This window comes from Caenorhabditis elegans, chromosome X, assembly GCF_000002985.6.
Source record: "Caenorhabditis elegans chromosome X".
Classification (NCBI taxonomy): domain Eukaryota; kingdom Metazoa; phylum Nematoda; class Chromadorea; order Rhabditida; family Rhabditidae; genus Caenorhabditis; species Caenorhabditis elegans.
This window is the reverse complement of record NC_003284.9, coordinates 10,295,639-10,322,310: the sequence shown is the minus strand read 5'-3', so window position 1 is coordinate 10,322,310 and position 26,672 is coordinate 10,295,639. Positions and strand designations below refer to the sequence as shown.

Below are 26,672 nucleotides of genomic sequence, written 5' to 3'. Positions count from 1 at the left end.
TTCACTGCAGTGCATGGGTGTATGCTAACTTACACCGAGGGGTTAAGTTGAACCCCCCACTTTGCATGAATTCACTCCCTTGCATTCAGAGAAAACGAATTCAAAATAGACAATAACTACATTCAATGCAATTTGTTTCAGATTATTGCTCTGTCTCTTCTATGGCTTCAACAAATCTTCAATATTTTTAATAGGTCATATCAATTATTGCAACTTTGAAATTGAATCTACTACAAAAGCATGTTAGTCCACCTACAAACATATTCAATTTTCTTTTCAATTTTTTTAAATTCCTAAATACTATGTATATCGAATTTGTTTCCCTAATTTTATTGTTGCAACTCGAACTGTTTCCACCGCTTACATAAATCATATGGTTAAATTGAATTATTTTGCTTTTTTGTTTTGTTTTAAATAAAGTAACATATATTGTCCTAACATTATTAAATACATGTAATGTAAAATTATTTATTATCACAATTCATCGTTTGATACCAGTCAAGACATTGAACACAAAAGGTATAGAAAAGATCACATTATTATTGACATTCTTATTAATGAAATTATTAATTATTAACGGACTCCATTATGGCTAAAAGTCTATGACAACTGTTTTTTTTGTTATGGTTATATTGGTTATAACTTTTTGCGGTTCGAAGAAAAGAATGAGAAATCAGTTTTTGAGTTTTTCTCAACTTCATCAAACGGAACAGATGGTCCTGATCCTCCTCCAAACCCATTGCCTCGATTTCCACCTCCAAAACCACCGCCCCCGCCTCCGAAACCGCCTCCTCCAAATGGACTTGGAGCTGGGGCAACTGGCTTTGGAGCTGTCACAGGTGCTGCAGTAGCTTGAGTTGCTGGTGGTGGTGGTGGAGCTGGTGGAGCAACTGGGGCAAGACCGAATGATTCGCTCGGCATGTTCAGATAGTCAAATGTTGGAGCACTGTGTCCTCCTCCCGTCATTACTCCGGAATCTCCGTGGAACGTCGTCTTCACTCCATCACGACCTTGTTCATATCCTTCATCTTTAGTTCTTGCTAAAATTAAAGAATAAACAAAACTTCTATAATAAAATGCATTTTGATGAATTTTATAACTTACGTGTTTTGTTGGTTGTCAAAACTGGAAGTGTAGTTGGTGGAAGAGTTGGTTTTGGAGCGGTTTGAGTTGTTTGAACAACTGGTAATGGTACTTGCGGTGCAACTCGGAATGTTGGTGGTGGTGGAGCCGGTGGAAGAGGTCCTACGTATCCCTGTGGTGGTGGAATAAAGTATGGCAGTTTGCTCTATAATAAAACGTTTATAACGTTTAGTTTAAGATTTGAGTTCTTACATTTGTAGCTACAGGTCTTTGCTGATACTGTGGAAAACCGGACAAATCAAGTGGAGCACCGGTAGCCATAGACTCAGCAACAGCATTATTCCTTACTTTGGCTTCTTCTAACTTTGCGGCCATGGCTTTGTCTCGAGTCTAAAAAACGAGTTTCGGATTGGTTACAGTCTGGGATAAGTCGAATTTTATCGTACCAATTTATCTCTTTTGAGAATTCCTGGATTCAAAATTTCTCTGGCCAGCTGTGATCCAAAGCCAACAAGTGAGTTCTCGGAGTATCCATCAGCCATGATATCTCTTATATTCGGAGTTTTTGTTTTCTCATAAGTTCGAACCGAGGCTGCCTTAAATTATACATTTATGTTATTCTAGAAACAACGTTCTCACTCGGGCTCTAGAGGCAGATGATCCTTGCAGGATAGATCCTAAGATTGGTCTCATGTCTTCAACAATTGAAGCGACTGGTCTCATAAATTGACTAATTTGATCGGGAGTCAGTTGAGGAAGAGCTATCTGTGGTGGGGCAATTGGTTCTGGTAGAGCAACTGGAGCAGCTGCAGCTGAAGCAGCTACTTCCGCTGTTTCAACGTTTGAGGATGGTGCACTTGCTTCAGATGCCGACGAAGGAATTGGTTTTGCGTTTATAGCGGCTTCTAATTGAGCTGGCGTAAGTGTTTTGACTGAAAACAAAAAGTTTTTACATACTGTTCATTATAATAAACTCACTTCCAACAATTGCATTCCTTTTCTTGATGTATTCCGGGAACTCAGTTGTAATTGGTCCATCCTCAGTTACTTTAGTTGTTGTTTTTTCAGCCGTCTCTTCTATCTCGTCTTCTTCAGCTTCAGGAATATTTGATCGCTTTTTTGTAGTAGTCGTAGCAACAGTTGTTGTTGGCGCAGTTGTGGTAGTTGTTGCTTCAGTTGCATCAGTTGTAACAGTAGAGGTTTCAGTTGAAGAAGCAACGATTGTGGTCGTTTTTGGCTGCTCCGTCGCCAAACTTGTAGTGGTCTCCTTGTGAGGTTTGTTCTTGTTTTCTCTAGCTTTTTCTGTAATGATATCTAGCTTAAAAACACTTAACAATAAATTATATCTTACGCATCATCTTCAAGAAATTGTTTATACGCTTTCTTGCTGCATTTCTCTCATCCTTTCGCTTTTGGACTTCGACATTTTTCTCAGCGTCAATCCTCTCCTCATCATCTAATGATTTCATAACCTGTAGGAAAGATTTTGAGAGTACTCAATAATGTTTTTGAAACATTTACCTCAATTGCTTGTTTTTCCAATTCTTCATTTTCAGCCAATGGATCAACTGTCGTAGTAGTAGTTGTGGGTTCAGTGGTCGTGGTAGTTGTTGGCAGCTGTGTGGTTGTTGTTGTAGATTGGGTGGTAGTCGTTGTTGGAGCCTTGGTTGTAGTAGTTGTGATTTCCTCAGTTGTGGTTGTTGCCTCTTCTGTAGTGGTCGTCGTTGGTATTTCAGTAGTAGTACTTGTTGGCGTAACTTTGGTCGTTTTTATAACCACTTCTTTCTCGAATATTTCCGCAACAGACATCTCGGCTAGCTCCCTTTCGACCAGCTCTTCCTCCTTTTTGTAAATTTCTTCTAACTTCTTCATATAGTTCGGCTTCTCGTCATCGGACAGTTTATCTTCTTCCCTCTTCTCATCCTCACTTCGGATTTTAACAGACAACTTGGTATCTTTCGTTGAGGCTGTCGAAGCTGGTACTTCAGCAGTGGTATTTTCGGTAATAGATTCTTCAGGCGTAGTTGAAACATGTTCTCCTCCGTTCTGTAATGAAAAACATTATAAGTTTCAGCCATTTTGAACAGCTTCTCGGAACTTTGACCTGAAAGTAATACAGAAAAGGAATCCCAACCGATGGAGTCACAGAAAATTTTTTTAGAGCGTATTAAAGTTAAAGAGTGAAGAGTATTAAAGGTATGAAATTTACAGCTCTTATTTTTGGTACTAAAATTGAAACTCAGTCGAAGTAAACAATTTTAAAAGTTCCAAACAAGTTTCGATTTTCAGAAAATTTGAAATTTGAGAATAATCGTACATTATTTCCTAAGTACTCAACTAAATGAATTAATTACTCTTACTTCTTGCCTGTTGCGTTTTACTTTCCTAAAATTGCCTGATATGACAGATTTAAATTTGAATAACTCCTTATCTCTATTTTATCAGAACATGACTTTTCTTACTGTTCTGCTGTTAACTGCGTACCTCATGCGTTGAATCTGGTTTCGCATCCGCTTCCTGGCTAACGTTATTGTCATCTGTTGTGAAATCAACTTTCTCCGCTGTTTTCTTCTTGTCGATACCATCTTCGGCAGATTCCGGCTAAAATAAAGCGGCGGTCATAAATCGGATAATTATCAATTTTGCTAGTTTCTCACCTCTCCACTATCCATGTCAGGTTGGACAAGCCTCCCTGCTAACTGTTGCTTTGGAAGCTCTTCCGTTGTAGTTGTGAGAACAGTTGTAGTCGCTGCTTCCGTGGTGGTGGTTGTTGTTGGAACTGGAGTTGTAGATGTTGTTGTGGTTGTTGTGCTGGTTGTTGGTTTCTGTGTTGTTGTGGTGGTAGTTGTGGAAGTAGTAGTGAACGGATTTTGTCCTTTTACACGGGGAAGCAAAAGCGTCAACATTTTTTCGTTAATAATACTATCTCCTTTTCCACGTTTCAACTTGTTCATGTCCAGGTCTTCTGCTTTGAAAGTAGGTGGTGGGATTGTAAACGAGCTTCTACTTGGGGCATTGCTGAAATACAGAACATTAGAATAATCATATTGTTAACGTATTCAAGTAATAAAAAATATATATATCGCTAATGAAAATGCCGTTAATCAAAATATATTTCGAAAAACAACAAAACATGACTTTGATAGCATGCGTTATGTTTTTGTAATCGTTTAAACTCACTATTTCGGATTATTCCTCATCGCGATTTTTTTCAATGCATCACTCCACGAACTTATTGCGTCTTTAACACCAAACTGATCGTAATAATTTTCTCGATTATTTCCCATTGAAAAAAATTGTGCCGATGTTGCAGCAACCACCACGAGGGTGCAAAATAACACCCTCATTTTTGTAGGACGCTCTGAAATTGCTCTTTTATACTTGAAGACAAACGGTAAATTATCTTGATAAATGTGAAAGTGACGAGAAAAAGAAAGTGAGATTTCCCGAAGTGTCCGTTAGAAAAGAAGTGAAATGAAGTGATATATCCGCAAGAATGGACGAGTGGGAGAAAAGGGTTTATCTTGTCGCTCAATTTATGTGGGTCGCCTGTCGACGTCCTGTAGAGAGTGAATGCTTCAAACTATCCTGCTGGGTATCTTGCCTTTATCTTCTCAATCCTTTTTGTGCGGCGCTTCCTGGACACTTTAACGTTCGGCCGCAAAGCATTGATGTATATGATATGGCATTCAATAGTTTCTATGAAGCGAATGAATAAAGGTCAATGAATGGGAAAGAAACGGGATTTTCTCAAGTTTTTCTAAGCTATTGCTGGAAGATGAATGATAGTGACGAAGCGAAAAATAGAAAAATGTCTGTCTGTCGAAATAAAAAATAAATCTATTCATCTACATCCATATTTGTATATTAGCAACCACTGTCGTGTTTTTTAATGTGGGTCATACCAATTTTAGTTTGCATGTCTTTATCCCCTTTCTTCAACTGCTTATTTGACCAGACAATTCGGAGAAAAAAGTATTAAAAATCGAAAGTTCACAGTTTACTCTTTATTTCAAACAGACCTATTTATATTACGATATTGTTGAAGATGTTTGCACGACGTTCGACAAGAAAACATTAAAAATAGAACTCGAAATTGTATCGTACTTACTAGTTAGTCATTTTACGGGAAATTGAAAAAAGTGGAAAAGCATTAAAATATTAACTTTTCCTCTATTGCAAAATAGTTCTTGATTGTTTTTTTTTAATTTAAATCATTTCAGAGGCTACAGAGCTACATATTACATGCAGAGATATTTTGTTGGGAGAAAAACAAACAGTACAAATAAAATGATTTTTTTGCTAATTGAAATCAACATAATACAAATCCGACCAGAGAGAAGGTGAATTTTTGGACAACCTTTGGACATGCAAAATTACTGAAATTTGCAATAATTCCACGTAAAATACTTCAGAAGTTTCAAAAAAAAAACCCCGAACGAACTTCCAAAAGTCTTCTTGTCATTTAAAAATAAACGACTGAACCAAACAACTCGAACACCATGTCAGAATCTGAAATTGTACTGTTTTTCGAATTAACATGACATTTTACAGCATACCATTGTGACGCCTACCTCTCTATTACAAGCTTATTTTCATTGAATCATATTGTCTGTACTTCATCTGTACATTATTCTTTGCATTTTTGAAAATTTAAACTTTCATTTTTTATAATCGTTGGATATTTTCTGAACTGCAACATTGCGATCAACCAATTGTCAATTTCATCATATTATAGGCCTCAAAAATCAACTCAATTAAATTGTTTGGAATCGCATGCACTATTTGAATACATTTCACAGGTCCTTTTGCCCTCTCTTCGTAGTCATTGGTCAGCATGAACGTTAATAGTGTCCAGAATATAATCGCATGGCTTCCTCTCAGAACACAGACTCCTCTTATACAATTGTTCAGGAAATATGCTCGAAAGAGATCATGAGAGTCTATGCAGGGAAACGCCATTACTAACACTTGTTTTCTGCGCCGAGATGGTTACCATAACAACAATTGGTCAGGAGGGAGAAGCGTGCGCGTTGCGCTAAAATTGCGCTAAGTTTCGTTACATATTCGTACACTTCCCCTCTTTAGGAAGCGGAAGGACCACCCATTATTATTCATAGTGGTCACTCGCTTTTTTTTTCATTTGGTCCAATTGTAGTACTCCAATTCTTCTTGCTCCAGTATCTTAATAATTATTTAATTTTATCATCAATGATTATTTCAGGAGTATAATGGTTCGCACCTACGCTTTCAATGCATCCAGTCGTTCTGATATCGTAAGTTCAAAAAAAAAAACACTAGAACGCACGCGTATTCACTACATACGAAAGTTCAGTTTAAAATTTTTTGTATTGTTTCAACACAAAATTAAAACGCACATACAGTTTACTTTGCAGTTTGAACAATATAAACACACTGCTTCTGCATCCCGGTTCAACACTGACAGCAGTAATACTGCTAGATCACATGATAAGGCGTCTTCAAAATACATAAATGAGGATAACAGGTAATTTTTGAACAAATTAGAAAGTATCAGCTTTAGAAGTTTGTATTCAATAATCATTTTAAGGGCATCTGTCGGTTTGTCTATAAAATTACGTTTTTTTAGTTCTTACAGAAAACACATTAAAACGGTGTAATGGTGTAGACGATAACTTTTAGTTCAGACAAATCCACGATATAAATTTACATTAATAAAAAACCGGTGGAACTATTCTCTATAATTATTTTCTGTTAAAATTGCAGTCCTAGCAGGGTTGCAATACATCATGATGATGATATGCATTTGAAAACAGACTTATATTTCATATCAAAGTTGTTTTTCTTAAGCTATTGTAATTTTTTTTAGTATTTCGCTTTTTAGCAAAATATATATATATATATATAAATGATTATATTTGGAGACTTGAAATTTTACAATAAACGCAAAAAGAAAAATTGACACCTTCCTTGATGTTTAAATTAACTTTCAGACAATACCACCCCAGTGAACCCCAATCAATTTCCAATTCAACAACTACTACAAACAGTATGACGGATAGTTCCTCAATTGGCAATCAAGAAAACAATAATCAGTTCATGAATAATGGCTTCCCACCACTTAATCAATCAAATATCTATCAGTCGTCATTTCACTCATCTATGATTGATCCAATAGGATCAATTGTTGGTCTACGCTTGCTTTATATGAACGGACAGCTGGTTTATGTTCCGGTGGAGCCTCATATCAATTTGATGATCAACAAACAATTTGGAAACCCGATTCAAGGCGCTAGCCCGCCAGTTATATTACCTCAGGTGAGTAAAAATGGATGAAATACATTTTTACAAAATCACGCGCTTATAAAGTCAAGCATATGAAAATACTCAAAAATATTTTAACACAATTGATTCTTTATAAGTATTTGCATGTTAGTCAGGTTTATAGGAGAACATTTATTAGCAATGAGTAAAAAGCATCCTTGACTCATGTGTAGTAAACTCATATTTTGGTAGATTGATCTAGCGTAAACATATGTATCTATAACCAACCCTGTTGTATACCAATTTTGCAAATGTTTTTTGAATGACAGAAATGTATATATCTTAATAACCGAATCAAAAAAGAAGATGAGGAAGAAAAAGATTCCAAAAAGATAAATTTTTCTCGGATTTTATTGGTGCCTGGAAAGTTTTTCTCTTCAGTTGAAACTTCTATGGAGGCATATTTTGAGCAGTTTTTTTGCAATCAGCTTCTAATATTTGATTATTGTCTGGGCCTTCCCAGATGGCGCAGTATTGTAATCGATGGCATTTATACTTTTCAAAACACCTGAATAAAGTGATTAATGTATTTTCCAGATTCAACAGCATGCTCCAATTTTGGCGCAAAATGCTATTCAACCGTTCCAAAGCATGCCACAGTCACCATCGCAACCAAACCCGCTCGTGCGAAGTCAATCTAAAAGCGATGTTTACCAAACTCAAAATCCCTATCGACAAGATTCATATAGCCAGCCAACCCAAGCAAACATGTCCCGCCAGTCTGCAAATCAACAATACCGGCAAAACACAATGAACGCTAAATATGGAAGCTTACCGAATCTAGCACAGAAATCGTAGGCACATTAAACAAAAACCTGTAAATAATTAAATACTCATTTCAGTGGTGGACTCAGCAGTCAAGAACAACATAAATTAGAATTGCAACAACAAATTGAAGAGAACAAAAGAAGAAAAGAAATTGAAAAGCAAAAAGAGATTGAATTAGAGCAACGAGAAATTAGGAAATGGGAAGAATATCAGAAAAAAATTCGCGAAGAAGATGACAGGGAAAAAAGACAGATTCAAGATAAAGCAAGGGCCATTGAGCTAAGAAATCAACAAGTTTACCAGAAACAACAGGTAAGCATCACCAAACATTTGAAATCAGAAAAAATGATGAGGTTATGATGTTTTGATATACTTTTATTGAATTTAGACATTTCAAAGGCTATGCAATAATCAAACTAAAATGATGAGTAAAATTTAATTAGAAATACGTTTACAATTAATTTTTAAAGTTCACAAATCACAGTAGATGTCCCTTCAAAATTTCACGACTTTTGTACATAACTTTCTGAATTTTTTAGGATATATTTTTTTTGCAAAATTGAATAACCTGGCAGAAACTTTTTTGAAAAATCTTTTGTTGCGCAATTTAAATTTTCGTATTTCTTCTTTTGATCTCACAATAAAATTATGTTTTGCTCTAACTCGCCTATTCAGATTCAATCTCAAAACCGAAAAAATGAACGTCGTCCGTCAGTACCTCAGTATCATCAACAACAACACCAACAGCAACAACATGAATACTCACAACATAGTCAAAATGACTCATATGATTCGTATCCTGAGAGTGAGGAGCCGATTCGGCCTTTGCAAAACATGCGAAATTCGAACTCGTTTTCTGGTAATTAGCACACACAAACGTCACCATATTCATGTATAAATCTGTAGAATCATCGCAGCAACGACCAATTTCTCGGCCAATCAGAAATCAACCAAGATATGATCATCAAGGCGTCGAACCGAGACCTGATTCTTCACAGCCAAGAAAAGTGGAATGGTGGGAGAAAAAACCATCATGGCAAGACAGGGTTTGTGAACTGATTATTATAGATTCATAACCTTATCTTATCCGATATTAGTTTTTATTTCATCTGTTTAGCCTGCTGATCGGCAAAGCGCTGTCATTCCAACATTACGTGGAAAACCTCCAGCAGTTCCCGACAGTCAAAGGTTAGTCGCAATCTGATGAGCAGGAAATTTGAGAAGTATTTTTGCAGAAGCGGATATGATTCTTCTGGGAATGTGGGTGAGCATCAAAGTCGTCCTAGCTCACGTACGACATCAAGCTCTCAAAGATCATCAGATGCTCATTCCGAGGAGCCAATTGGAAGGAATTCATCAGGAGCGAGAAGAGCGCCCGAAGCATTTACAATTACTGGATAGAATTAGTGTTGTTCAATAAATATTTCTGAGATTTATCACCTTAAATGATTTTTATAGCAGTTGAATTTTGTAATTTGAAACACCGAATAGCCTTTAAAAATTATACAAAAAATAAACTAAATGCATTTTTTTGCATTTCATTAAATTTTCTTATTTTGATACAACATTGTAAACTTTTAGATAAAACATAAATTTCATATTTCCAATAATACCGTGGAACAGCTTCTTTTGGAAAAGTTTTTAGTGAGTCGCAAAAGAGTGTGCTTCATTTCTTCGATGCCAACTTATAGATTTCGGAAAGCTCTGAACTCATACACGAGATTTTTTAGATATTATTTATATTCTCAAAACTGAACTGTTTAGGATTGTTATTTAGTTTTTTACAGGAAGTGCGCAAGTCTATCAACATAATTCTGAGTTTTTATTTTTTTAAATTGATGTATCTAACAATTTTGAGTCAATCTATACAAAACTGCAGTACAGAATTACATTTTCAGAAACGTTCCCGACTACATTTGATTGCCTGAATTTATATAAATTGTATTATTACACATAACAACAAATTCCCTCTAACATGAAATTATTTATTTGACAAGTTAACGGATCATCAAGTTTGATGAGAAACCAAGTATTCTCCCATTACCACTGGTCGTACGAACGGGCCGCCGCGCGTCCACCGTGATTGGCGAAACCTCGAAGTGGGATTGACGATTCCACTGATTGAACGTCTCCAATTATTCCTATAATAAAAGAAGATTATTGATTTTTATGCACACAACAAAATTAGATAGAAAAGAAGAAGCGATTGAGAGCCGGAACTTTATAAATGTGCGCGTAAAACCTATCACCCTTCAACCCAAAGAAGAACAATCAAAGCATTTTATATGCGGCTCTGTGTATTGGTGTCTTTTTGTTTGTGGAAATGCATCAAGCTGATTGCAGTGAAAATTGAAAAGATGTCATAGTTAAGGAAACAGATAGAAATAGGAAAGAACACTCCAAACATCCTAACTTTTTTGTATCCTTTTTGAAATTCATTAACAAATTCGGTGGAATGTCGTCTGTATCAATCGACATATCAGCTATCAGTTGCGCATTTTTAACTGTAATTCAATCTTCAAATTGGCTGTTACATAGATTGTTGCAAAATTTTAAGTCTCTGAAATGGATAAAATGATTATATGTTACCGTATAGTGGGCGTCCATGTCCTCCGCGGAAAGCAGATGCAACCGCAATAAGAGCGAACAAGGCAATGAGAAGAGCTGCGAGCACTTGCATTCTGTAAAAAAACTCATAGTAATTTAAAAATACAATCTGAGATATTAAAAACTACGATGCAGAAATGAAGAAACTGCTACGAAATCCTCAGATTCCACCGATTTTTCTAGTGGCGTGAGCCTTAAAAATTCTTTCCAGGCTCCGCCCAAAATCTCCCATTTTTTCTGTTTATTTTTCTGTCGCTCTGAATTGATTTATCTCGTTATGCTAACATGTTTTCTGCTTGTTCCTGACACAGCCGACCATTTACGGACCAAACAATTTGGGAACATCAAAAACTCGAGAAAAGCACTTTGAATAAATTTGGTAAAGCTTGAATTGAAAAAAGGAAGTTGACAGTGAATAAAAATGATGCACCGAATGTATTGGATAGGAGGAGAATTTAGTTTAACGTAGGGTTTAGAGCTCACAAAACATTCGATTATCCTACCATTAATTTTACATACTGTTGTAACATTTCGGGTGTGTAGGTGGATGAAAGTGGTCTGGACTTTTTGTAAACACACAATTTATCAAATAAAAAAACAACGAATTTCTGAAGACTATATTTAGAAAATGTCAATGACTTTTTCAGAATGTCATGGAATACACGAACTTGGAAAGAAACCAAAAGAAAATTGGACTTTAAGAGATAATCGTTATGTAAAAAAATTCATAAAAGTTGAGAGAAAATGAACACGCTTTACAAAAACTTTGCTTCGTAAATTTCTAGAAATTGTGGGCGTTAGTGTTTTCTAGGTTTCACATCCTTCTATCTTTTCCCTAAAGATGTCAAGTTAATTGACATAAACTTTGAATTACAAGTAGCTCCTTTCTCGTTGTATTAGATAGGTTTAGTGAAAAAACACGTAGCAAGGAATATTTAGATCAACAATTGAGAAAGAGGGACGCAAGCGTTAAAAAAAAAGCACTTGCCTTTTTTGACTTGACGAAAAGTTATAACAAATAAATAAAGCTAGTTAGTAGAGCTATAAAAGAATTTTGTGTTGCACTTTATTTGAGTTTCGAATATGACCAGTTCGACGTTTTCCGAGCAAAATTCACTACCAAGCCTTCCACTGCCAGAATTGGAGGAAACTATCGGCAAATATTTGAAATCATGTAAGTTGTCGTTATTCACAAAAAAGTGGTTCTCTCGAAATTCACAAAATTCACAAAATTAGGAAATGAGATCTTGTGAAGGATTAGTAATGGAGCAACATGTAATTTTCTTTTTTTAAAATATATTTAGAAATACACATAATGTGTTTGCTCGAAACAACAATACAATGAATAAATGTGTCGTGAAACACAAAGCTCCACTATAAAAGATTTATGCATTGCTGATGTGAGACGTTCAATTTATTTCACTTTATTGAGAATTTTTAATGGATGAATTGCAGTAGTTCCAATTGTACCAAAGGATGAACTAGAAACTATCACCACACTAGCAAATGATTTTGCTTCTTCTCAAAATGGGCAGATCCTTCAACGTTTTTTGAAGGAAAAAACTATATCTTCTAAAAACTGGGTAAATATAATTTGACTTATTCTCTAATTTCTGAAAACATTATTTTCTCTTAGTTAGAAGACTGGTGGTACGATGCTTATTTAACAAACCGTGATAGCTTGCTCACTCAAAATATGGGAGCAGTTGTTCCAAAGTTCTCTGTCAATGACTCGTCTCAAATAGAATCAGCGTCACACATTATTCATCACTTGATGAGTTATTGGAGCTTAATCAGACAGTGAGTACTAAAATAAAATACAAAACGTTTAGTTTTTTTTTGTTTTCAGAGAGAAGATTGAAGTTACAAAAAGCAGAGGAAATAGTTGGGACATGAATCAGGATTATAACTTATTCAATGCATGTAGGGTACCCGCATTACCAAAAGACAGAATCAAAAGATACTTTCGCACAGGTACTGCTTAAAACTAAAAGTGGCTAGCACCTTAATAGATGAAAGTTCAGAAGCAGAAGGAAAATGCCCTTCTCACGTCATCATACTTTGCAATGGGCATGTCTGGAAGCTTGAGACAACATGTGAAAACAGCAAGTTTTTGAATATCTTTGAAATTCAAAACGCACTGAAAAGAATAAAAGAAAGCTCGAGAACATCCGTAGAATGTTCCATTGTTCAACTGACTTCTCTGGGAAGAGACAATTGGGCACAGGTACTAAAGACCGAAGCACAAAATAGGAAAATAAGGTTTTTATTTTGAGATTCGGGAGTCCATGATTCAGAACAGCAATAGAAATGTTGAATTGTTCCACGATGTTGATAGTGCGGTTTTCTGTCTCACACTCTCCGATGATTTTGTGGAAAATGAATCTGAGGTAGTTAGGGTCAGGAGTACAATTTTACACTGTTTAAAGTTACAGCTTATGAAGTACTCTATATTTGGATCACCATTAAACGCATATTGTGATAAGAATCTTAACATTATTGTGCTCAGAGATGGAAAAACATGTTTGCAGGCTGAGGTAAACTATTTGAAGAACTTTTACAAAACCTAAATTAATTAATTAATTAAAGTGATTAGTTAAAAGTGGATAGTATAAGTGTATAAAGTTTCAGAACATTTAAAAAAACCTAGATAACTTCGGCTCCCTGATAGCAGTATAATTAATTTTTATAATGAAAACATTTCAAAAGTTTTTTTGGTTCGGTATTAGTTTTTATGAAATTCAGCTGTCTCAATTACTTATGTTTCACTTCCACAAATGTTTACTTATGTTTAAGTCATTCTTACAAAAAAAAACAATTTAGCACGGAAATGTTGATGCCATATCTCTCTTTGCTCCTTGTGACTTTGCAGCTGACCAATTTCAACTAAATCGAAAATTGAGTAAAAAGGTACTAATGAGAAATGTCTTTGAAAAACACTCAATTTACTTTTTTCTACTTCAGAGCTCCCAAAATAAGTCTTCTTCAATGCAACCAGTCATGCCTGTTAAGATTGAGTTTTTGTTGACCGGATCTGTTTCCCAAAAAATATCTGAAGCGGAGAGGGATTTTTATTTTTTGGTGATTTCTGATTGTATTAAAAATATATGCAAACATCCATTTAGAGCTCAAAAACCAACGTGAATGTATATCATTATACAAATTTTGGAGCTACATATTGTAAGCAAAGAACATTATATGCAGATACAATTATTCAGATTGCATTACAAATGGCGTATTTGAAAACTCACAATAAGTATGAATGATTATGGCAAAAACATCAAGGAATACAATTGAACTAATTCAGGTTAGCTCCAACATACGAAACTGCTTCTACGCGAATGTTTTATCATGGAAGAACGGAAACAGTCCGAAGTTTAACAACTGATATGGAAAAATATTTAACCGCTTGTGAAAATTCAGCCACAGTAAGTGTGTAAAAAATATCAACGGTTTTACGATGAAAATTATAACAAATGCGATGTTTATCTTATTATATCAACTTCATTTTTAGCTAACCCATCTTTAAGTTCTTTTGTTGACCACATGAAACAATACTTAAGAAAAACTTATTATTTTTCCAGAATGAAACCTTAAAACTTCTATTCTTTGACGCGTATAACTCACACAATACGTTGATGGATGCTGCTCGAGAAGGAAAAGGAATAGATCGACATTTCTATGGTTTGAGGTATTTTATGGGGTGGGCGCAGCAGTTCGCCAACTCATAAAAAAATGCTGTTTGGAAATTTTGAGTAGATGAGAATTAGCATTTCAAATAAGCAACAAAGCCACGTCACACTAGATGAAGTTAGTCGCCATATGGGTTTCATTAAAGGTCATTTGAAAGTAATTGATCTTGCAGTTTTTTCTTAATTTTGCATTGTTTTCAGAAAGGCACAAACTGCGATTCAGTCATATGGAAAATCAGTAGAAATTCCATTTCTGGATCACAAATCGTTTAGTGCCAGCGGTGGAAATGGGAACTTTTTGTTGTCAACAAGGTTTGAAATTTTTCTATCAGTTATTATAATTTGTTTGATACTGTTAGAAAGTTTCTCAAATATTATAATTATTTCTGAAAATAATTTATAATTTGGGCTATACTGGTCAAAAACATCTGGTTTTCAAATATTGCTGACTACTCTAATTCTAGTTTCCTTGGATATCATGAAAATGGTTGTTTCGGATACGTTGTGCCAATGTGTAAAGATGGCTACGGAACATTCTATCGCATCAATAAAACAAGGTCACATTTTCAATACTTTGATCAACACTATTTTCAATAATTATTTCAGCTTTACATTCACCATCTCCAATTGGCTTGATGATGCTACAAACGGGGACGAATTCCGTGAAAACCTTGAGTATTCTCTCAATTTTATCAAGAATGTAATTCTGACCAACGAATAAAACCAGAACCTCCCACAGGCTTTGGTTCTCTATCTTTCTGTCCGTTTTTATTTCTGTTTTGTGTGATATCTTTGATAAAAGGTTTTTCGTCGTTTATCGGTGATTTGATTTGACCGTTAATCTTGGCAATATTGGCGAACCTATCGGTACCGGTACATTCTAAATCAAATGAACTTTTTTTGGAGTAGTGAAGAAACATCTTCATTGTCAATTGAAAAAGAAGCACACATAGAGAAATATACATACAAAAAAATTAGACTTTGTGAGCCCATGGTCCATTTCTGATAATGACCGTCTTCTCAATAACTGTTGGACGTGGACCCCAAGGTCTCGGTCCCCATGGTCGTGGTCCGTATCCTCCATAGCCACCACCATATCCACCATATCCTCCATATGGGCGACCATACCCCCATTGCGCACTAAATATTTGAAAATAAGTGTGACAATTTGCTTGAAATTACCTGGCAAGTCCAATAATGGTAGCAAGAAAAACCAACAAAACGTTAAGCTGCATGATTGAGAATTGGCTATACAAAGCGAAGTACTTCTTTAAACTTTTTAGTTTATATAGACCTTACTTTTCTGCGAATCTCCGCCTTTTCATTAGACCAAGAAGGACGCTGGCCTAAAACCTTTCTATCGGGATCATGACAGACAGTTTAAAGTAGAGTGACGTCACTTTTTTTCGGTAATTCGCCCACACAATTTCTTCTGACTTTCTTTCGTGTTTTTGTTTCACGAATTGGAGATGTTGGGACTTGTGGTTTTATTGAAATTCAGCGAAAATATGATTAGGTAAAGAAGGTGAGGCGCATCAAGACAGAAACCCTGTAAGGAGACCTGATTTTAGGAACTAAAAGAGTGATCATAGAATATGTGATATATAATAATCATAAATGATTTTCATAAAACTATCAGTGATAAGCATAATCACTAAAGATTATGTTGATTCTTGGAGATTTTAAAAGAGAATAGATAACCCGTTTTGTATCAAATTCTCAGTGAAAATAAAAATTTAAAGATATGTATTTACTACACACTTGTAATACAACTGAACTTGTGGAAAAATGTATTTCCATTACGGTCTCCAGGTCAATAATTATAACTATTTTCAAGACAAAATCGATTTTTTTGAAAATAGTTGGGATTTCTGTTTTCAACCACCATCTTGTTTAGTAACATTTTGATAACCTAACGTGTGTTATCTCGGAGTCATGTTTTTCAAGCTTCTGTCGATTTCGATTTTTTAGTTTTGATGTAAGTTGGATAGATGGATTTTGACTGAATGCGATGAAAAGATACAATGCAAGAATAAAACACTGAATAAAAAATATTTGGTACTTGTATACCTGTCCAAAAATGTTAACCATTTTGAAAACAATTTTTCAGTAATTTTGTGACCATTTTATTACTACCCAGGTACCCAACAGTATTTAGCCAGTCGTCAAAAATTTATCGAAAGTCGAAAGTCAAAGGAAAGAAATCTTGAATTTTCTTAATTTTCGCTCAAAAAGTATGCAGACAAATCTAACACAAATTGAAAGAAAAAATCAAGATTTCAACAGTTAACGTTTAAGTTCTGAGAAATTTTTAAAACTGTTTTTGAATAATTTGTGAATTTCTCTGTGCCGTACATACAAATTGGTTGGTTTTATGATCCAATTAACATTTTTGTGTTTTTCAAAGTTTTCGACAACATTTTTTTCTTATTGTTGTTTTTCAAAATCAGTTGTTTTTAATTCAAATTTTCTTATTTTAAGCTTAGCAAAATTTTCCTAACTCAAATTGTTAACAAAATTTCAAGCCTGTACTTTGGTAAACATTTACAAAAATAAACCGTGAAACTTATATGCTCTTCTTTTTTAATTCAATCTACCTAATTTTAGGTTTTTAGATTTTAATTGATACAATGCAACTAAAACTTAACTGTAACAGTATCTTATAGTAGAAGCGCTAGTAGAAACTGCAATTGACAATTGATTAAAAAAAAGGAATTTTTCACAAGTTTTTTAGAAAGTAATTTAACTTATGCATAGATATTTTAACTCTAAAGTAAGTTTAATCGTATCATTTAAAAAAAATTCCCAAAATGCTTTTGTTGAAGATTATTTTCTAACTTTTTAATTTTTTGAACCACAATGATCTTTTCATTCGAAAGAACATTTTTTAGCTGTCACATACAATAATATATATTCAGTTTAAAAGGTTTTTATTATTGCTTGTCGAAAATTGCAAATTCAAAGAGAAAGAGTTATTATTCAGAATTAGTTTACTTTCTTCCACGGATGATGGTCTCCTTGATGATAGTTGGTCCACCACGTCCTCCGAATCCTGGTCCTCCACCGAATCCACCTCTTCCTCCATATGATGGTCCACCTCCAAATCCTCCATTTCCTCCGAATCCTCCGTTTCCTCCGAATCCTCCACGTCCTGGTCCGTAGTTAGATCCTGGTCCTCCGCCAAACCCACCGCGACCGAACTGTCCTGGCCCACCTCCGAAACCTCCACCTCCTCCACGGATAATGGTGGTCTTTTCAATGACTCTTTGTGGAGCGGCCATGACGGCAGCGAGAAGGCCGAGGAGAAGAATAATAGAGTAGGAGTTCATGCTGATGAAACTGATTGAAAATGGTCAAAAATTGGCCGCTTATAAAGCATCTCGATGGTCATAGGCGTGATATATCGAAATGACGAAATACAATGGGTGCATGCGAGGGTCGGCGGAGAAATTCACAGATATTTCCGCATTATCGGTTGAAAAATCATCCCTCCGTCTGATATGTTGTTAGTAGCGTAAGACATAGATGACGGGTCAGTTTGTGTGTGATGAATTAGGTGAGTGAGACTATTGGTTAAAGAGGGTGAAAAGGAAATGATGACACTTTTGTGAAATGTTGAAATTGATCTTGATTATAAACGTTTGGTGAACACCTGTTTTAAGGAAAAGTGAATATCTCAACATTGTCAAAAAGAGAAGACATATTTTTACAGGTTTTCAAATTTTTAAATTTGTAAGTTGTTTAGCAGCACACCTTCAAAGTGTATGACTTTATTTCGGAATATCGAAAAATTGAAAAAGTAGAAAAATTATATAGATGTTTAAATTCAATTCAATTAACATTCATGTTTGATCTTTTTCCGCGAACCCAAGTATTTCTCACAATAACCGGTCGTGGTCCCCATCCTACACCACCAACTGGCCCAATAGGGTTCCATCCGGGTCTCACAACTGTTCTCGATACCGCAACTGGGCGTCCCCATTGAGCAATGACTCTGATATGCCTTGAATAGTGATCAAAGAAGTGAATTAAAAACTTACAAATTAATCAAAATACCACATAGCAAGAAAATAAATTGGGTCGTTTTCAATGTTGTACTGGCTTTGAAGTAAACTAAATTTTTTTACTATTTTCGTATTATTTTATAGTGTTTTCAAATTACACACTTTGCAACTGTAAACTTGTTTTTACTTCTAATCAACAACATTCCTTTGTTCATTTAATGCAGATGGAATTTTGGTATCATTTTCCACAACATACAAAAAAAGGAGCGTATTAGTTCAAGTGCAAAAAAAAACAAATGTGTGCACCATACGACTAAAATTGTATATCATTATGTATCAAAGAAAATAACCATGGGGAATATTGACGAAAAAAACAAAGTATAAACGGCTGCAAAAAGAACGTACAACTCCCAGCAGTTGCAACAAGAACAAGTTGGCGAAATTTGAGATTCATAAACTTGAACTCGTTTCAATGAAATTTTGAACCAACATGAAAAATATATTTCTTGGTGGGGTCATCCTGCAATTGTTAAAGTCACAAAAAATGTTTTACTCTATCTTCAAGCATCAAACCACAACATAATTTGTTGCTCAACGTATTGATACTATTTCTGTACGTGAAACTGATATACTTTCCAGTTTGATTGTTTCTGGATAGGTGTATGTATTAAAGTCTATGTTTGTAACTTTTCATCCCAAAGGAATAATCTGTCAGAAAACATTTATCTGGCTGTTAAAATTGCAATTATTCAGATAATATTTAGGTTATATCCATAGACGTGTTCAACCGCGGATGATGGTTTGTTTGACAATAGTTGTTTGTGGGCGACCGAATGATGGTCCAAATCTTGGTGGTGGTGGGCGGAATGGTGCTGGACGTCCGAATCCTCCACCACCGAATCCTCCACCCCCTCCACGGATAACAGTAGTCTTCTCAATAACTCTTTGTGGAGCGGCCCTGAAAATGAATAACATTTTTTAACTGAAAACATTAGAAAAATAACTAGAGTTCGTATTTCAGAGTTTCATTGCTTGGATATAAACATTAATTAAAACACTTACAAAGCAGCAACAGCTAAAACAGCAAGGAGGAAGAAAGTAACGAAGTTCATAGTGAGACTATGTGTCAGTTACTTAGAAATGTCTCCTATTTATACGATTTTTAAAAGTGTCGAAGGTCTATCGACGCAATCGGGTCTTCTTTGATTTTGGTAAAGATCTTTCAGTCATCTAAATTCGTGATCACCTTCTCGGTCTCCCCGTTTACCGAATCATGTCGGCGATTCATCATGAAGTACACTGTTTCCAAATATAAGTTGTCAAATCGGCGCCAGGACAACAATAGAAACCCAAACCGACACATCAGAATTTTTGAATTTGGCGGATTACACAGAGCTTCTTATTTTCATACGAATTAAAAGTAACTTTGCAAGCACCATGGTTTCCCAACATGTGACTCTTTGTCAGTTCTTTTGGTGGCATTTCTGTAGAAGTTGTGTTGTCCTTTTTGTGATACATTATTGTGAACTTTTTTCAGGTATTGCAATAAAATCCAACACAAACCAACTCATTGCTGATAATTTATTTTCTTCTATTTCGTTGTTCAGATATGACTTGACATCAAACTTCAGCAAAGGATGCGTGCGGCCCGAAAAGATATGATCTTCTTTTTTGGTCGCATTTACTTATCTTTATGTGTAATACTTGAAGAGTGACCTTTAGATACACAATACTCAAGTTTTGAAAATGGGAATCACAAGGCATGTTTCTTTGTTAAAGTTTGTGATGAGAGCAATTTGGGGTCAAACACTGTATAGTGCAGAAATGAATCAAGATCAAAAGTTTGATTAGACTTTTTTGAGAATGCAAAACAAAAAACATAGATTCAAACATTTGAAGATAGAGACCGCAAATTCTAAATTCAAATCCTCCATCATCAGTGTGTTTTAGAATTGGTAAAGACATTCATTTGAAAAAAAAGGTGAAACTATTTCACTTTAAGATAACAAAAGTTGGCATGTTTTTTCTTATTACTTAAATAGTTTTTTAAAGACATTTTTCGGTGACGGTATAAGTGTTTTTTTTAAGATAAAAACTACAGTTTTTGAAAACTCACTGACCATTGATTATAAAAATCCGAACATATGTAGATTGTAATTTTGTCTTACAAACTTGGTGAAATAAATAATAGCGTAAGAAATACCATTCAAACTTGCTAAAGTGTGCGAATACATGTTTTCAGTACTCTAACTTTATTTTACCCTTGTTTTTTCTTTTAGTTGATATTCGGTAATTTCAATTGAAACATTAATTCTTTTACATAAACCGTTATGTTTTTAATTTTATTTGGCATTTCTGAGTAGGAACTAGGAATTTAGTTATCAGCTTCGGGATCATTCGTTCAAATTTAATTGACAAGGAAGTATCGTTAAATGACAGTACCTTGCAAAGAAAACAGTGACACAGATTTGTTCAATCCACTTCTTTTGCATGCACTCAAAACTTGTTTCCTGATAATCTTCCTATCCGTGGCTATCTGTACAGACTGAACTATGAAGAGAATTCAAAAAAGAGTGGAGGCAGCTGATGGAGGGAGATAAGTACCACAAGTAGAGCAAAACCTTATTGATACAATGACTATATTAAATTGGTTGATGAAAGGCAGGCAGTAAAAAAACAAATATATATGAAGAGGGGAAAAGAGCGCTGGTCTCAATGCCCTGCTCAAGTGCATCCCGATATTCTCAAACTTCTGGTGTATCAAGTGTTTCGCGTTTGCGTTTTCTACATTTTAATTTGACCAAATTTATTGCCCTCTTACCAAATATTCATTTGGAGCACCAATTGGTTTTTCATCTGTTTTGGTACATGTCTCAAGTGAAATAAGCTTTCGCGCGTTTTTTGTTAAAATTCGAGTGATCCCATAAATTTTTTCGAGGGCGTTTTCTTTTTGCTCTTTCGTTTTGAAAAGTATCGCTCACTTACAAGATGATGAGTTGAGTCTGGGAAGCCACCTATCATGTCACGCACACAACACTTATCAGTTATGAGATAAGCAAACTTTCCACATCCCACGTTCTTTTTTGTCTTGCTTTTTGATACACTTTGGAACACTTCAGACAATCCTGTCATTCTTTCTTTAAATTAGATATTGGTGTACTATCAAGATCACACACACATAAATATTCCAGACCTGCAGATATTTTGTAATAAGACGCCACGGAACTGCAGTTTTTTGTCCCGTTTATATCAAAACATATTAAATATCACAATATGTTTATTAACAAAGTTAAGTCAAAATGTAATATACCTAAACTGAAATGTCTCAAATTCGATTTTGTAAAGAAAAATAAAATTTCAAAGGTCTGACTACTAAAGGATCACTTTTGAGCATTTTAAAGAGAAAAATATCTAAAAATTACTGTAAAACAATTTTTTAATTTGTATATGACAATGTTTTTTAGATTGACTCAAAAATGAACAGGTTAAAATGCTGGACAATGTAAAACAATCTAACCGTATTCTGCCAGGCAGCCTCTAATAAATGCCGAGTGTACAGACTCCGCCCCTTTTTCGCGTTTTTTCGCGTTTTTTTTGGCTTGCGAAAAAATGTCACACTACGTTTTCATTCACAACTCCTGAGCCGTTTGACTGAATTTTATAATATTTGACAGCTTACTAGAAATATTTTGCCCCACGGTGGGCAAAAAACTGCACAAAGTTTGGAGCAAAACTGAGCTCAGGGCGGCTTTCCCCAGTTTGAAAAAATTTTTTGTTGTTCTTTTTACCCCCAAAAAACCATGTTTTAATTGAATTAAAATTCGGGTTTTGCTCGGTTTTGTTCCAAATTTATGTGCAAGATACTACTCAGAGAGGTGGATTTTTTGAAAGAAAGTTTGAGTTCATAAGTGCAAAACGAAAAAAGTTGTGATAAAACAAAAGGCCAAAAAATGCCATTTTGCCAAAAAAAAAATTTTTTCCGAAAAAGTAGTTTTTCGTCTTTATCTCAAGTTCTACTTCATCTTTTTCGATACTTTTTTTTCTACCCCACGTAAAAAAGTACGCTGAACACGATTTTCAACTCAGAATTAAGAAAAGTTTTATGAGTCGGCCGAGCAAGACGAATAAGTGCCACATTTTGCACACTTTTCTATTTTCGTGAATCTACTTTTTCAATCATAACTCGGTCAGTTTTCAAGTTTTCTTAGTTTTCTAAAAATTGACGTGTAGGTCTCATCAAGTCGCATCGAGGCATACAAAATTTGTAAAAAGTTCAGTGGGAAAATTTTTCAAGAATAAAATAATTCAAAAATTTAGTACTGGGGGGAGTGGTTTCCTGGGTCTCCTGAACATTTTTTCCACTAAAGTTTTGCGGAATGTATTTTTGATTCATAGTTTTTGATTTTATTTAATGGAAGATGAAGTTTCGTCGCATTAGAAATACTCTGCCAAGAGATATTATTTTTATTAATTTTCAGGCCAAAACTTGTTTTTTTCTACAAATCGACCGGTTTACGAGGTATAGTCCTCAATTGTACGTCTCCTTTTTGGGAAATCAATAATGAGTACAATCCTGTAATAAAATTTTCAACAATTCGTTTTCCCGCTGACATATCAGTAATAAACGGTTTTCGAACGCCTTTTCTCAAAATGTAATTATTGAAGAAAGCGGAGTCGAAAAACGACTCCCTCCAGAAAATTCCCTTCCCTACATCTCCTTCTCGGTCTCTCCCGCATGGCCGAGTGGTTAGTGCGTATGACTGCAGAAATTTTGGTTGTTGGTTCAATTTTACCAAGTGATAAATTTTTCTGTTTTTTGTGAGTAATCGGGATTCGAATAGAAATACTCGATTTTATACAAAATATGGGTACGTCTCCCCTAATATAAAGCCTCCTCAAACTTCAATCAATCAAAACTCAGCTTTAACTGATTCATCGGGTGCATCTGTTTTTGGTCAAACCGAACTCAAAAATCAAGAAGACTCCCATTGACCTACTGAAATTTTCACAAACCCTCTAACAGGTTCGAGGCGAAGCCGAGAACCTACGCCCGGCAAGGGGACTCGCCTTACACCCCCTACAACTGGCGGGCCCGCAGGGCCCGCTAGTCCACATTTTATTGTCTTATATATTGGCTTACTTTGGTTATATTCGTAAATGAAATATTTTTCGATTTTAATTATTTTAGTACTGAAGACAATCGTGATTTGAGCTTATAATATTGCAGAGTAAGATGCAAGACTACACTATTTATCTTTCGGCAATACTCAGTTCAGTTCTAAAAAATTACAATTTTTGGGATCACCCGGAAACCTTTCAATCTTCCGGGAATAAAAATCCAAATTTTAAATTGTTGCATAATCAATAATTTATCGTTTTTTCATTGAAATTACATTCCAAGCATTTACTTTCTTCCTCATAAACCACACCACTTAGGAAAATCTGTTTTGATGTTCGTGTTGCAGTTTGTCTTTAAAGGCATTTTTCAGGAAGCGCGGAGAATTTTAAACGAAACGTTTTTTCTACATATTTTTGTCTTGCCTTGGGTTGTACACTTGTCTTTTGAGTGTACAGAATTTGGAGTGAATGAGAGATTTGCAATAAATATTGAATCTTCGTCTAAAATTGTGTTCAAAATCTCAAAAAATTAGTCGTTCTATTTTTTGAAAAATTTTTGTAAAAAATATATTTGTTCCGTATTCAAACATCATCTCAACAATTTACCAAATGCAATTGTGAAACATGAATCAATACCGAGCAAGCTCTGCCTTGATATTATTAGCTGTTCTAGTTTCTCATGCGTGTTTGGTTACGGTAGCCTCAACTCTTTTGAACTACAACTGAAAGCTTCGATGTGTATCCTAACACTTATTTGAAAATATCTAAACATTTTTAAACATTTATTAGAAAAAAATAATGTAAAACTTTCTTAAATGTACTCATAAATCTGGTACATGACTCTATATGAATTTTGTATAAAAAAAACAAGATTCAAAGGATACAACAAAATAACAATTATATTCACAGCATCATCTGTTTTTTCTTTTGTTTTGCTTTTTGTTCAATCACCTTTTTCTTAATTTTTTGCTACTCCTGTTTTTTTCTTAATGAAACTAAACCACAAAATGAGATGCATTATTCATTACTTTTTTGGAAGTGTCACATTTGTCTGCTGATGATTTTATTTTTCAGGAAAAAATTGTCTTGCTCGAAATTCTATTTATTTTCCAAAGTGTTTTGCACATTTAAGGCATAAGAATTTGTAGTATTCAGCTGGTTTTGACAAAGATCCCACAAAAACTTATATAATATAGCCTGTCCATTTTTTAAAGTTTCTTCTTAATATAACTGAATACTATGCACAATCGGTTTTGTTAAGCAATATAATTGTTTAAGACAATGTTCAATATGTGTTCTATATTGTTTTCCTTCCAGTTTCCCCAGAGAACATTTTTTAAAGAAAAAATAACCGAATTTACATAGAGAATGCAAACTAGATTTGCATAGTTTGGTCTCTGAGTGTCTTCGTTAGAACTTCAGTTTTTCTGAAATTTCAGCATTTTAAATACCACTAAAAAACAACAGAAGATACACTACGGAAAAAAACTATTTGTTTTTTTTTTGAGAATGTTTGCTGTCTAAATTTCACTTTTTCACCTTTAAAGCTACATATTTCGATAAAGATACTTATCTAATAAAGATACTATAAAGATACTATAGATAGAATAAAGATACTGCTGCACCTTGAACGCTAAAATTCGAACAGTAAAGAGTTTCTATCTAATTCTTTGTGAATATTATTTTGTTGTTGTATAAGAGTAAGAAAATGTGCACATAATACGAAACCAATTTGTTTAAAGACGAAAGTTTGATATTCGAGCATTTTTGTTAAATTGAAGAACATTAATTTTTCTCAATTTGTAAGTTAAATTTGCTTTAATTATTTTTCCAAGTAAACTTTCAATGCTGTAAAAGAAAGTTTAGTTCACAAATTCCAGCATTCTCGTGCTCATTTAAAGGTTTTTTCCGGTTTTTTTCCTAATGAAAGGCACTATCTGCTTGAGCAGTTCTTTGCGAACGGCGCACGAGTGAGCCTTATTTTCGTCGCCAAAAAGAACCATTTCATTAAGACCCTTCATTAACATACGGCGTGGAGCTCCCGAAAAGCACATTTTCCAATGCGTCCACCCCCTCTCTCCTGTTTTTTATCTATTCTTTCATTTCATTTCCCATTTCTTCCTTATCCCAGTTTCTGATTTTCAATGAAAAGTTTTGTCTATGTAGATTAAAATTACGGTAGGTATATTCAAAAAGTTCATAGATCAGATACCTTAGAGCACTGAGTGGGAAAACCAGTGGGTGTGTGTATGTGAATATATATCTAATATGTTTCTTGTATTCCATTTTCAACATTCTCATTCTCAATTTTATCTTAAACCGAGTTAAGTTATCTTCAAACTGGAAGATGAAAATGGACACAGACTTAAGCGGTTTTTGCTTTTTCTTTCAAATTGCCTATTTTTAGTTCAATTCTTCCAAATTAATTTTTACCCTGGTACAGAAATAAAACTTGAACTATTTTATGTATAGTGGTTTTATCTATTCCAAGTATTGCTAAGTTGATATTTTTCACGAACGCAATTGCAAAACGGCGCTCTGCTAAACTAAGCTAGTTGCAAAGTCTTTTTATTTATAGAATTATTCTAGAACACAAATTCCAGAGATGTAAAGCAAACGATTTGTTCTCTCATCACGCATTTTGTGTTTTTGCAGTGAGAATTTGACCAAGAGAAGAGTTATGCTCAACGAAACGTTTGCTATCTTGATACAAAATTGGAGAGGTGAAGGTGAAATAAAATAAATCTTTCAAAAACATTAAAAACGAGAAAATAGAGCCAAATTTTACCAGAGCCGGTATACAGTTTTTATTAAATTAACTAGCTTTATTGCATATTGGCAGTTCATTTATCTTCTTAATATTTTGTGTTTTGTTAACTAAATTGACATTCAGTTTTCCTAGCAATCTAAAATATTTAATTTGCTCGTTCCAACCCCGGAAAACTTAAAATATAAACACCAATTAAAATGTGTTGATTTTAAGCTTTGCCACATAAGGGATATATCATAATCAAAATCGTTAAATGCGAAAGTACTCAAATTTTCAAATTATCATCATTACCCCATGGTCCACTCAAGCAAAGGACCGAAAAGCTTG

General features: G+C 34.5%; 7 protein-coding genes and 10 non-coding genes across 20 annotated transcripts; 5 read left to right on the top strand and 12 right to left on the bottom strand.

The window, feature by feature from the left end:
- Positions 1 to 453: 453 nt before the first annotated feature.
- Positions 454 to 4,589, bottom strand: R07E3.6 (Prion-like-(Q/N-rich)-domain-bearing protein). The gene is made up of 11 exons (NM_077330.4): positions 4,264 to 4,589; positions 3,741 to 4,101; positions 3,568 to 3,684; positions 2,605 to 3,129; positions 2,435 to 2,555; positions 2,062 to 2,385; positions 1,723 to 2,015; positions 1,530 to 1,679; positions 1,336 to 1,473; positions 1,105 to 1,288; positions 454 to 1,040 (listed from the first exon to the last, which is right to left on the bottom strand). Exons 1-11 carry the CDS (start codon positions 4,428 to 4,430, stop codon positions 637 to 639), a joined length of 2,784 nt encoding a protein of 927 aa, NP_509731.1. The 5' UTR covers positions 4,431 to 4,589; the 3' UTR covers positions 454 to 636.
- Positions 4,590 to 6,305: 1,716 nt separating this feature from the next.
- Positions 6,306 to 9,579, top strand: F41E7.9 (RING-type domain-containing protein). The gene is made up of 9 exons (NM_001029481.4): positions 6,306 to 6,359; positions 6,480 to 6,589; positions 7,056 to 7,380; positions 7,924 to 8,180; positions 8,229 to 8,466; positions 8,830 to 9,013; positions 9,061 to 9,200; positions 9,272 to 9,342; positions 9,390 to 9,579. The coding sequence occupies exons 1-9, from the start codon at positions 6,315 to 6,317 to the stop codon at positions 9,553 to 9,555; spliced, it is 1,536 nt and encodes a 511-aa protein (NP_001024652.2). The 5' UTR covers positions 6,306 to 6,314; the 3' UTR covers positions 9,556 to 9,579.
- Positions 9,388 to 9,473, bottom strand: F41E7.14. The gene has a single exon (NR_071961.1). It is a non-coding gene; the product is annotated as an Unclassified non-coding RNA F41E7.14 (non-coding RNA).
- Positions 9,580 to 10,123: 544 nt separating the features above from the next.
- nssp-87 (Neuropeptide-Like Protein) lies at positions 10,124 to 14,517 on the bottom strand. 4 transcript variants are annotated; one of them, NM_001270168.5, is made up of 4 exons: positions 14,389 to 14,516; positions 10,744 to 10,835; positions 10,568 to 10,658; positions 10,124 to 10,295 (listed from the first exon to the last, which is right to left on the bottom strand). In NM_001270168.5, the coding sequence occupies exons 1-4, from the start codon at positions 14,436 to 14,438 to the stop codon at positions 10,163 to 10,165; spliced, it is 366 nt and encodes a 121-aa protein (NP_001257097.1). In that variant the 5' UTR covers positions 14,439 to 14,516; the 3' UTR covers positions 10,124 to 10,162. The 4 variants fall into 4 exon arrangements, with proteins under 4 accessions (NP_001257097.1, NP_001427147.1, NP_001257098.1 ...); NM_001440224.1 differs by lacking the exon at positions 10,568 to 10,658 and having other exon boundaries at positions 10,125 to 10,295; positions 14,389 to 14,517; NM_001270169.4 differs by lacking the exon at positions 14,389 to 14,516 and having other exon boundaries at positions 10,125 to 10,295.
- On the top strand, positions 10,446 to 10,583 carry F41E7.18. The gene has a single exon (NR_071960.1). It is a non-coding gene; the product is annotated as an Unclassified non-coding RNA F41E7.18 (non-coding RNA).
- F41E7.15 lies at positions 10,869 to 11,077 on the bottom strand. The gene has a single exon (NR_071959.1). It is a non-coding gene; the product is annotated as an Unclassified non-coding RNA F41E7.15 (non-coding RNA).
- F41E7.16 lies at positions 11,184 to 11,286 on the bottom strand. Its single transcript, NR_071958.1, has one exon. It is a non-coding gene; the product is annotated as an Unclassified non-coding RNA F41E7.16 (non-coding RNA).
- F41E7.12 lies at positions 11,388 to 11,485 on the top strand. Its single transcript, NR_071957.1, has one exon. It is a non-coding gene; the product is annotated as an Unclassified non-coding RNA F41E7.12 (non-coding RNA).
- On the bottom strand, positions 11,556 to 11,644 carry F41E7.11. The gene has a single exon (NR_071956.1). It is a non-coding gene; the product is annotated as an Unclassified non-coding RNA F41E7.11 (non-coding RNA).
- F41E7.6 (Choline/carnitine acyltransferase domain-containing protein) lies at positions 11,845 to 15,270 on the top strand (the record flags this gene model as incomplete). The annotated part of the gene is made up of 15 exons (NM_001373468.2): positions 11,845 to 11,935; positions 12,217 to 12,344; positions 12,398 to 12,561; positions 12,611 to 12,735; positions 12,786 to 12,988; positions 13,038 to 13,151; positions 13,197 to 13,298; positions 13,585 to 13,671; positions 13,726 to 13,842; positions 13,887 to 14,017; positions 14,069 to 14,189; positions 14,346 to 14,452; positions 14,655 to 14,765; positions 14,918 to 15,010; positions 15,060 to 15,270. 15 exons carry the CDS (start codon positions 11,845 to 11,847, stop codon positions 15,172 to 15,174), a joined length of 1,809 nt encoding a protein of 602 aa, NP_001359551.1. The 3' UTR covers positions 15,175 to 15,270.
- Positions 15,271 to 15,359: 89 nt separating this feature from the next.
- cnc-8 (CaeNaCin (Caenorhabditis bacteriocin)) lies at positions 15,360 to 15,716 on the bottom strand. The gene is made up of 2 exons (NM_077327.7): positions 15,636 to 15,716; positions 15,360 to 15,593 (listed from the first exon to the last, which is right to left on the bottom strand). Exons 1-2 carry the CDS (start codon positions 15,686 to 15,688, stop codon positions 15,428 to 15,430), a joined length of 219 nt encoding a protein of 72 aa, NP_509728.1. The 5' UTR covers positions 15,689 to 15,716; the 3' UTR covers positions 15,360 to 15,427.
- A 1,727-nt stretch (positions 15,717 to 17,443) lies between these two features.
- fipr-21 (FIP (Fungus-Induced Protein) Related) lies at positions 17,444 to 17,782 on the bottom strand (the record flags this gene model as incomplete). The annotated part of the gene is made up of 1 exon (NM_077326.6): positions 17,444 to 17,782. The coding sequence occupies one exon, from the start codon at positions 17,780 to 17,782 to the stop codon at positions 17,444 to 17,446; it is 339 nt and encodes a 112-aa protein (NP_509727.1).
- Positions 17,783 to 18,284: 502 nt separating this feature from the next.
- Positions 18,285 to 18,566, bottom strand: F41E7.20. The gene is made up of 2 exons (NR_102202.1): positions 18,494 to 18,566; positions 18,285 to 18,447 (listed from the first exon to the last, which is right to left on the bottom strand). It is a non-coding gene; the product is annotated as an Unclassified non-coding RNA F41E7.20 (non-coding RNA).
- Positions 18,567 to 19,167: 601 nt separating this feature from the next.
- fip-5 (Fungus-Induced Protein) lies at positions 19,168 to 19,570 on the bottom strand. The gene is made up of 2 exons (NM_077325.6): positions 19,520 to 19,570; positions 19,168 to 19,415 (listed from the first exon to the last, which is right to left on the bottom strand). The coding sequence occupies exons 1-2, from the start codon at positions 19,567 to 19,569 to the stop codon at positions 19,241 to 19,243; spliced, it is 225 nt and encodes a 74-aa protein (NP_509726.1). The 5' UTR covers position 19,570; the 3' UTR covers positions 19,168 to 19,240.
- A 1,324-nt stretch (positions 19,571 to 20,894) lies between these two features.
- Positions 20,895 to 20,994, bottom strand: F41E7.19. Its single transcript, NR_102201.1, has one exon. It is a non-coding gene; the product is annotated as an Unclassified non-coding RNA F41E7.19 (non-coding RNA).
- A 4,580-nt stretch (positions 20,995 to 25,574) lies between these two features.
- F41E7.13 lies at positions 25,575 to 25,680 on the top strand. The gene has a single exon (NR_071955.1). It is a non-coding gene; the product is annotated as an Unclassified non-coding RNA F41E7.13 (non-coding RNA).
- F41E7.10 lies at positions 25,575 to 25,680 on the bottom strand. The gene has a single exon (NR_071954.1). It is a non-coding gene; the product is annotated as an Unclassified non-coding RNA F41E7.10 (non-coding RNA).
- Positions 25,681 to 26,672: the final 992 nt, after the last annotated feature.

Excerpts from the sequence above, each read along its gene's own strand:
- F41E7.9 (NM_001029481.4), top strand. The coding sequence starts at position 6,315 with ATGGTTCGCACCTACGCTTTCAATGCATCCAGTCGTTCTGATATC. Across the intron at positions 7,381-7,923 it reads CGCCAGTTATATTACCTCAG|ATTCAACAGCATGCTCCAAT; the intron begins GTGAGTAAAAAT and ends TGTATTTTCCAG. Across the intron at positions 8,181-8,228 it reads CCGAATCTAGCACAGAAATC|TGGTGGACTCAGCAGTCAAG; the intron begins GTAGGCACATTA and ends TACTCATTTCAG.
- cnc-8 (NM_077327.7), bottom strand. The coding sequence starts at position 15,688 with ATGCAGCTTAACGTTTTGTTGGTTTTTCTTGCTACCATTATTGGACTT. Across the intron at positions 15,594-15,635 it reads ACCATTATTGGACTTGCCAG|TGCGCAATGGGGGTATGGTC; the intron begins GTAATTTCAAGC and ends TCAAATATTTAG.
- R07E3.6 (NM_077330.4), bottom strand. The coding sequence starts at position 4,430 with ATGAGGGTGTTATTTTGCACCCTCGTGGTGGTTGCTGCAACATCGGCA. Across the intron at positions 4,102-4,263 it reads ATGAGGAATAATCCGAAATA|CAATGCCCCAAGTAGAAGCT; the intron begins GTGAGTTTAAAC and ends TCTGTATTTCAG. Across the intron at positions 1,680-1,722 it reads CATCTGCCTCTAGAGCCCGA|GCAGCCTCGGTTCGAACTTA; the intron begins GTGAGAACGTTG and ends GTATAATTTAAG.
- nssp-87 (NM_001270168.5), bottom strand. The coding sequence starts at position 14,438 with ATGTCGATCTATTCCTTTTCCTTCTCGAGCAGCATCCATCAACGTATT. Across the intron at positions 10,836-14,388 it reads AGCATCCATCAACGTATTGT|AATGCAAGTGCTCGCAGCTC; the intron begins GTGAGTTATACG and ends GTTTTTTTACAG. Across the intron at positions 10,659-10,743 it reads ACATGGACGCCCACTATACG|TTAAAAATGCGCAACTGATA; the intron begins GTAACATATAAT and ends ATTGAATTACAG.
- fip-5 (NM_077325.6), bottom strand. The coding sequence starts at position 19,569 with ATGAACTTCGTTACTTTCTTCCTCCTTGCTGTTTTAGCTGTTGCTGCT. Across the intron at positions 19,416-19,519 it reads GTTTTAGCTGTTGCTGCTTT|GGCCGCTCCACAAAGAGTTA; the intron begins GTAAGTGTTTTA and ends ATTCATTTTCAG.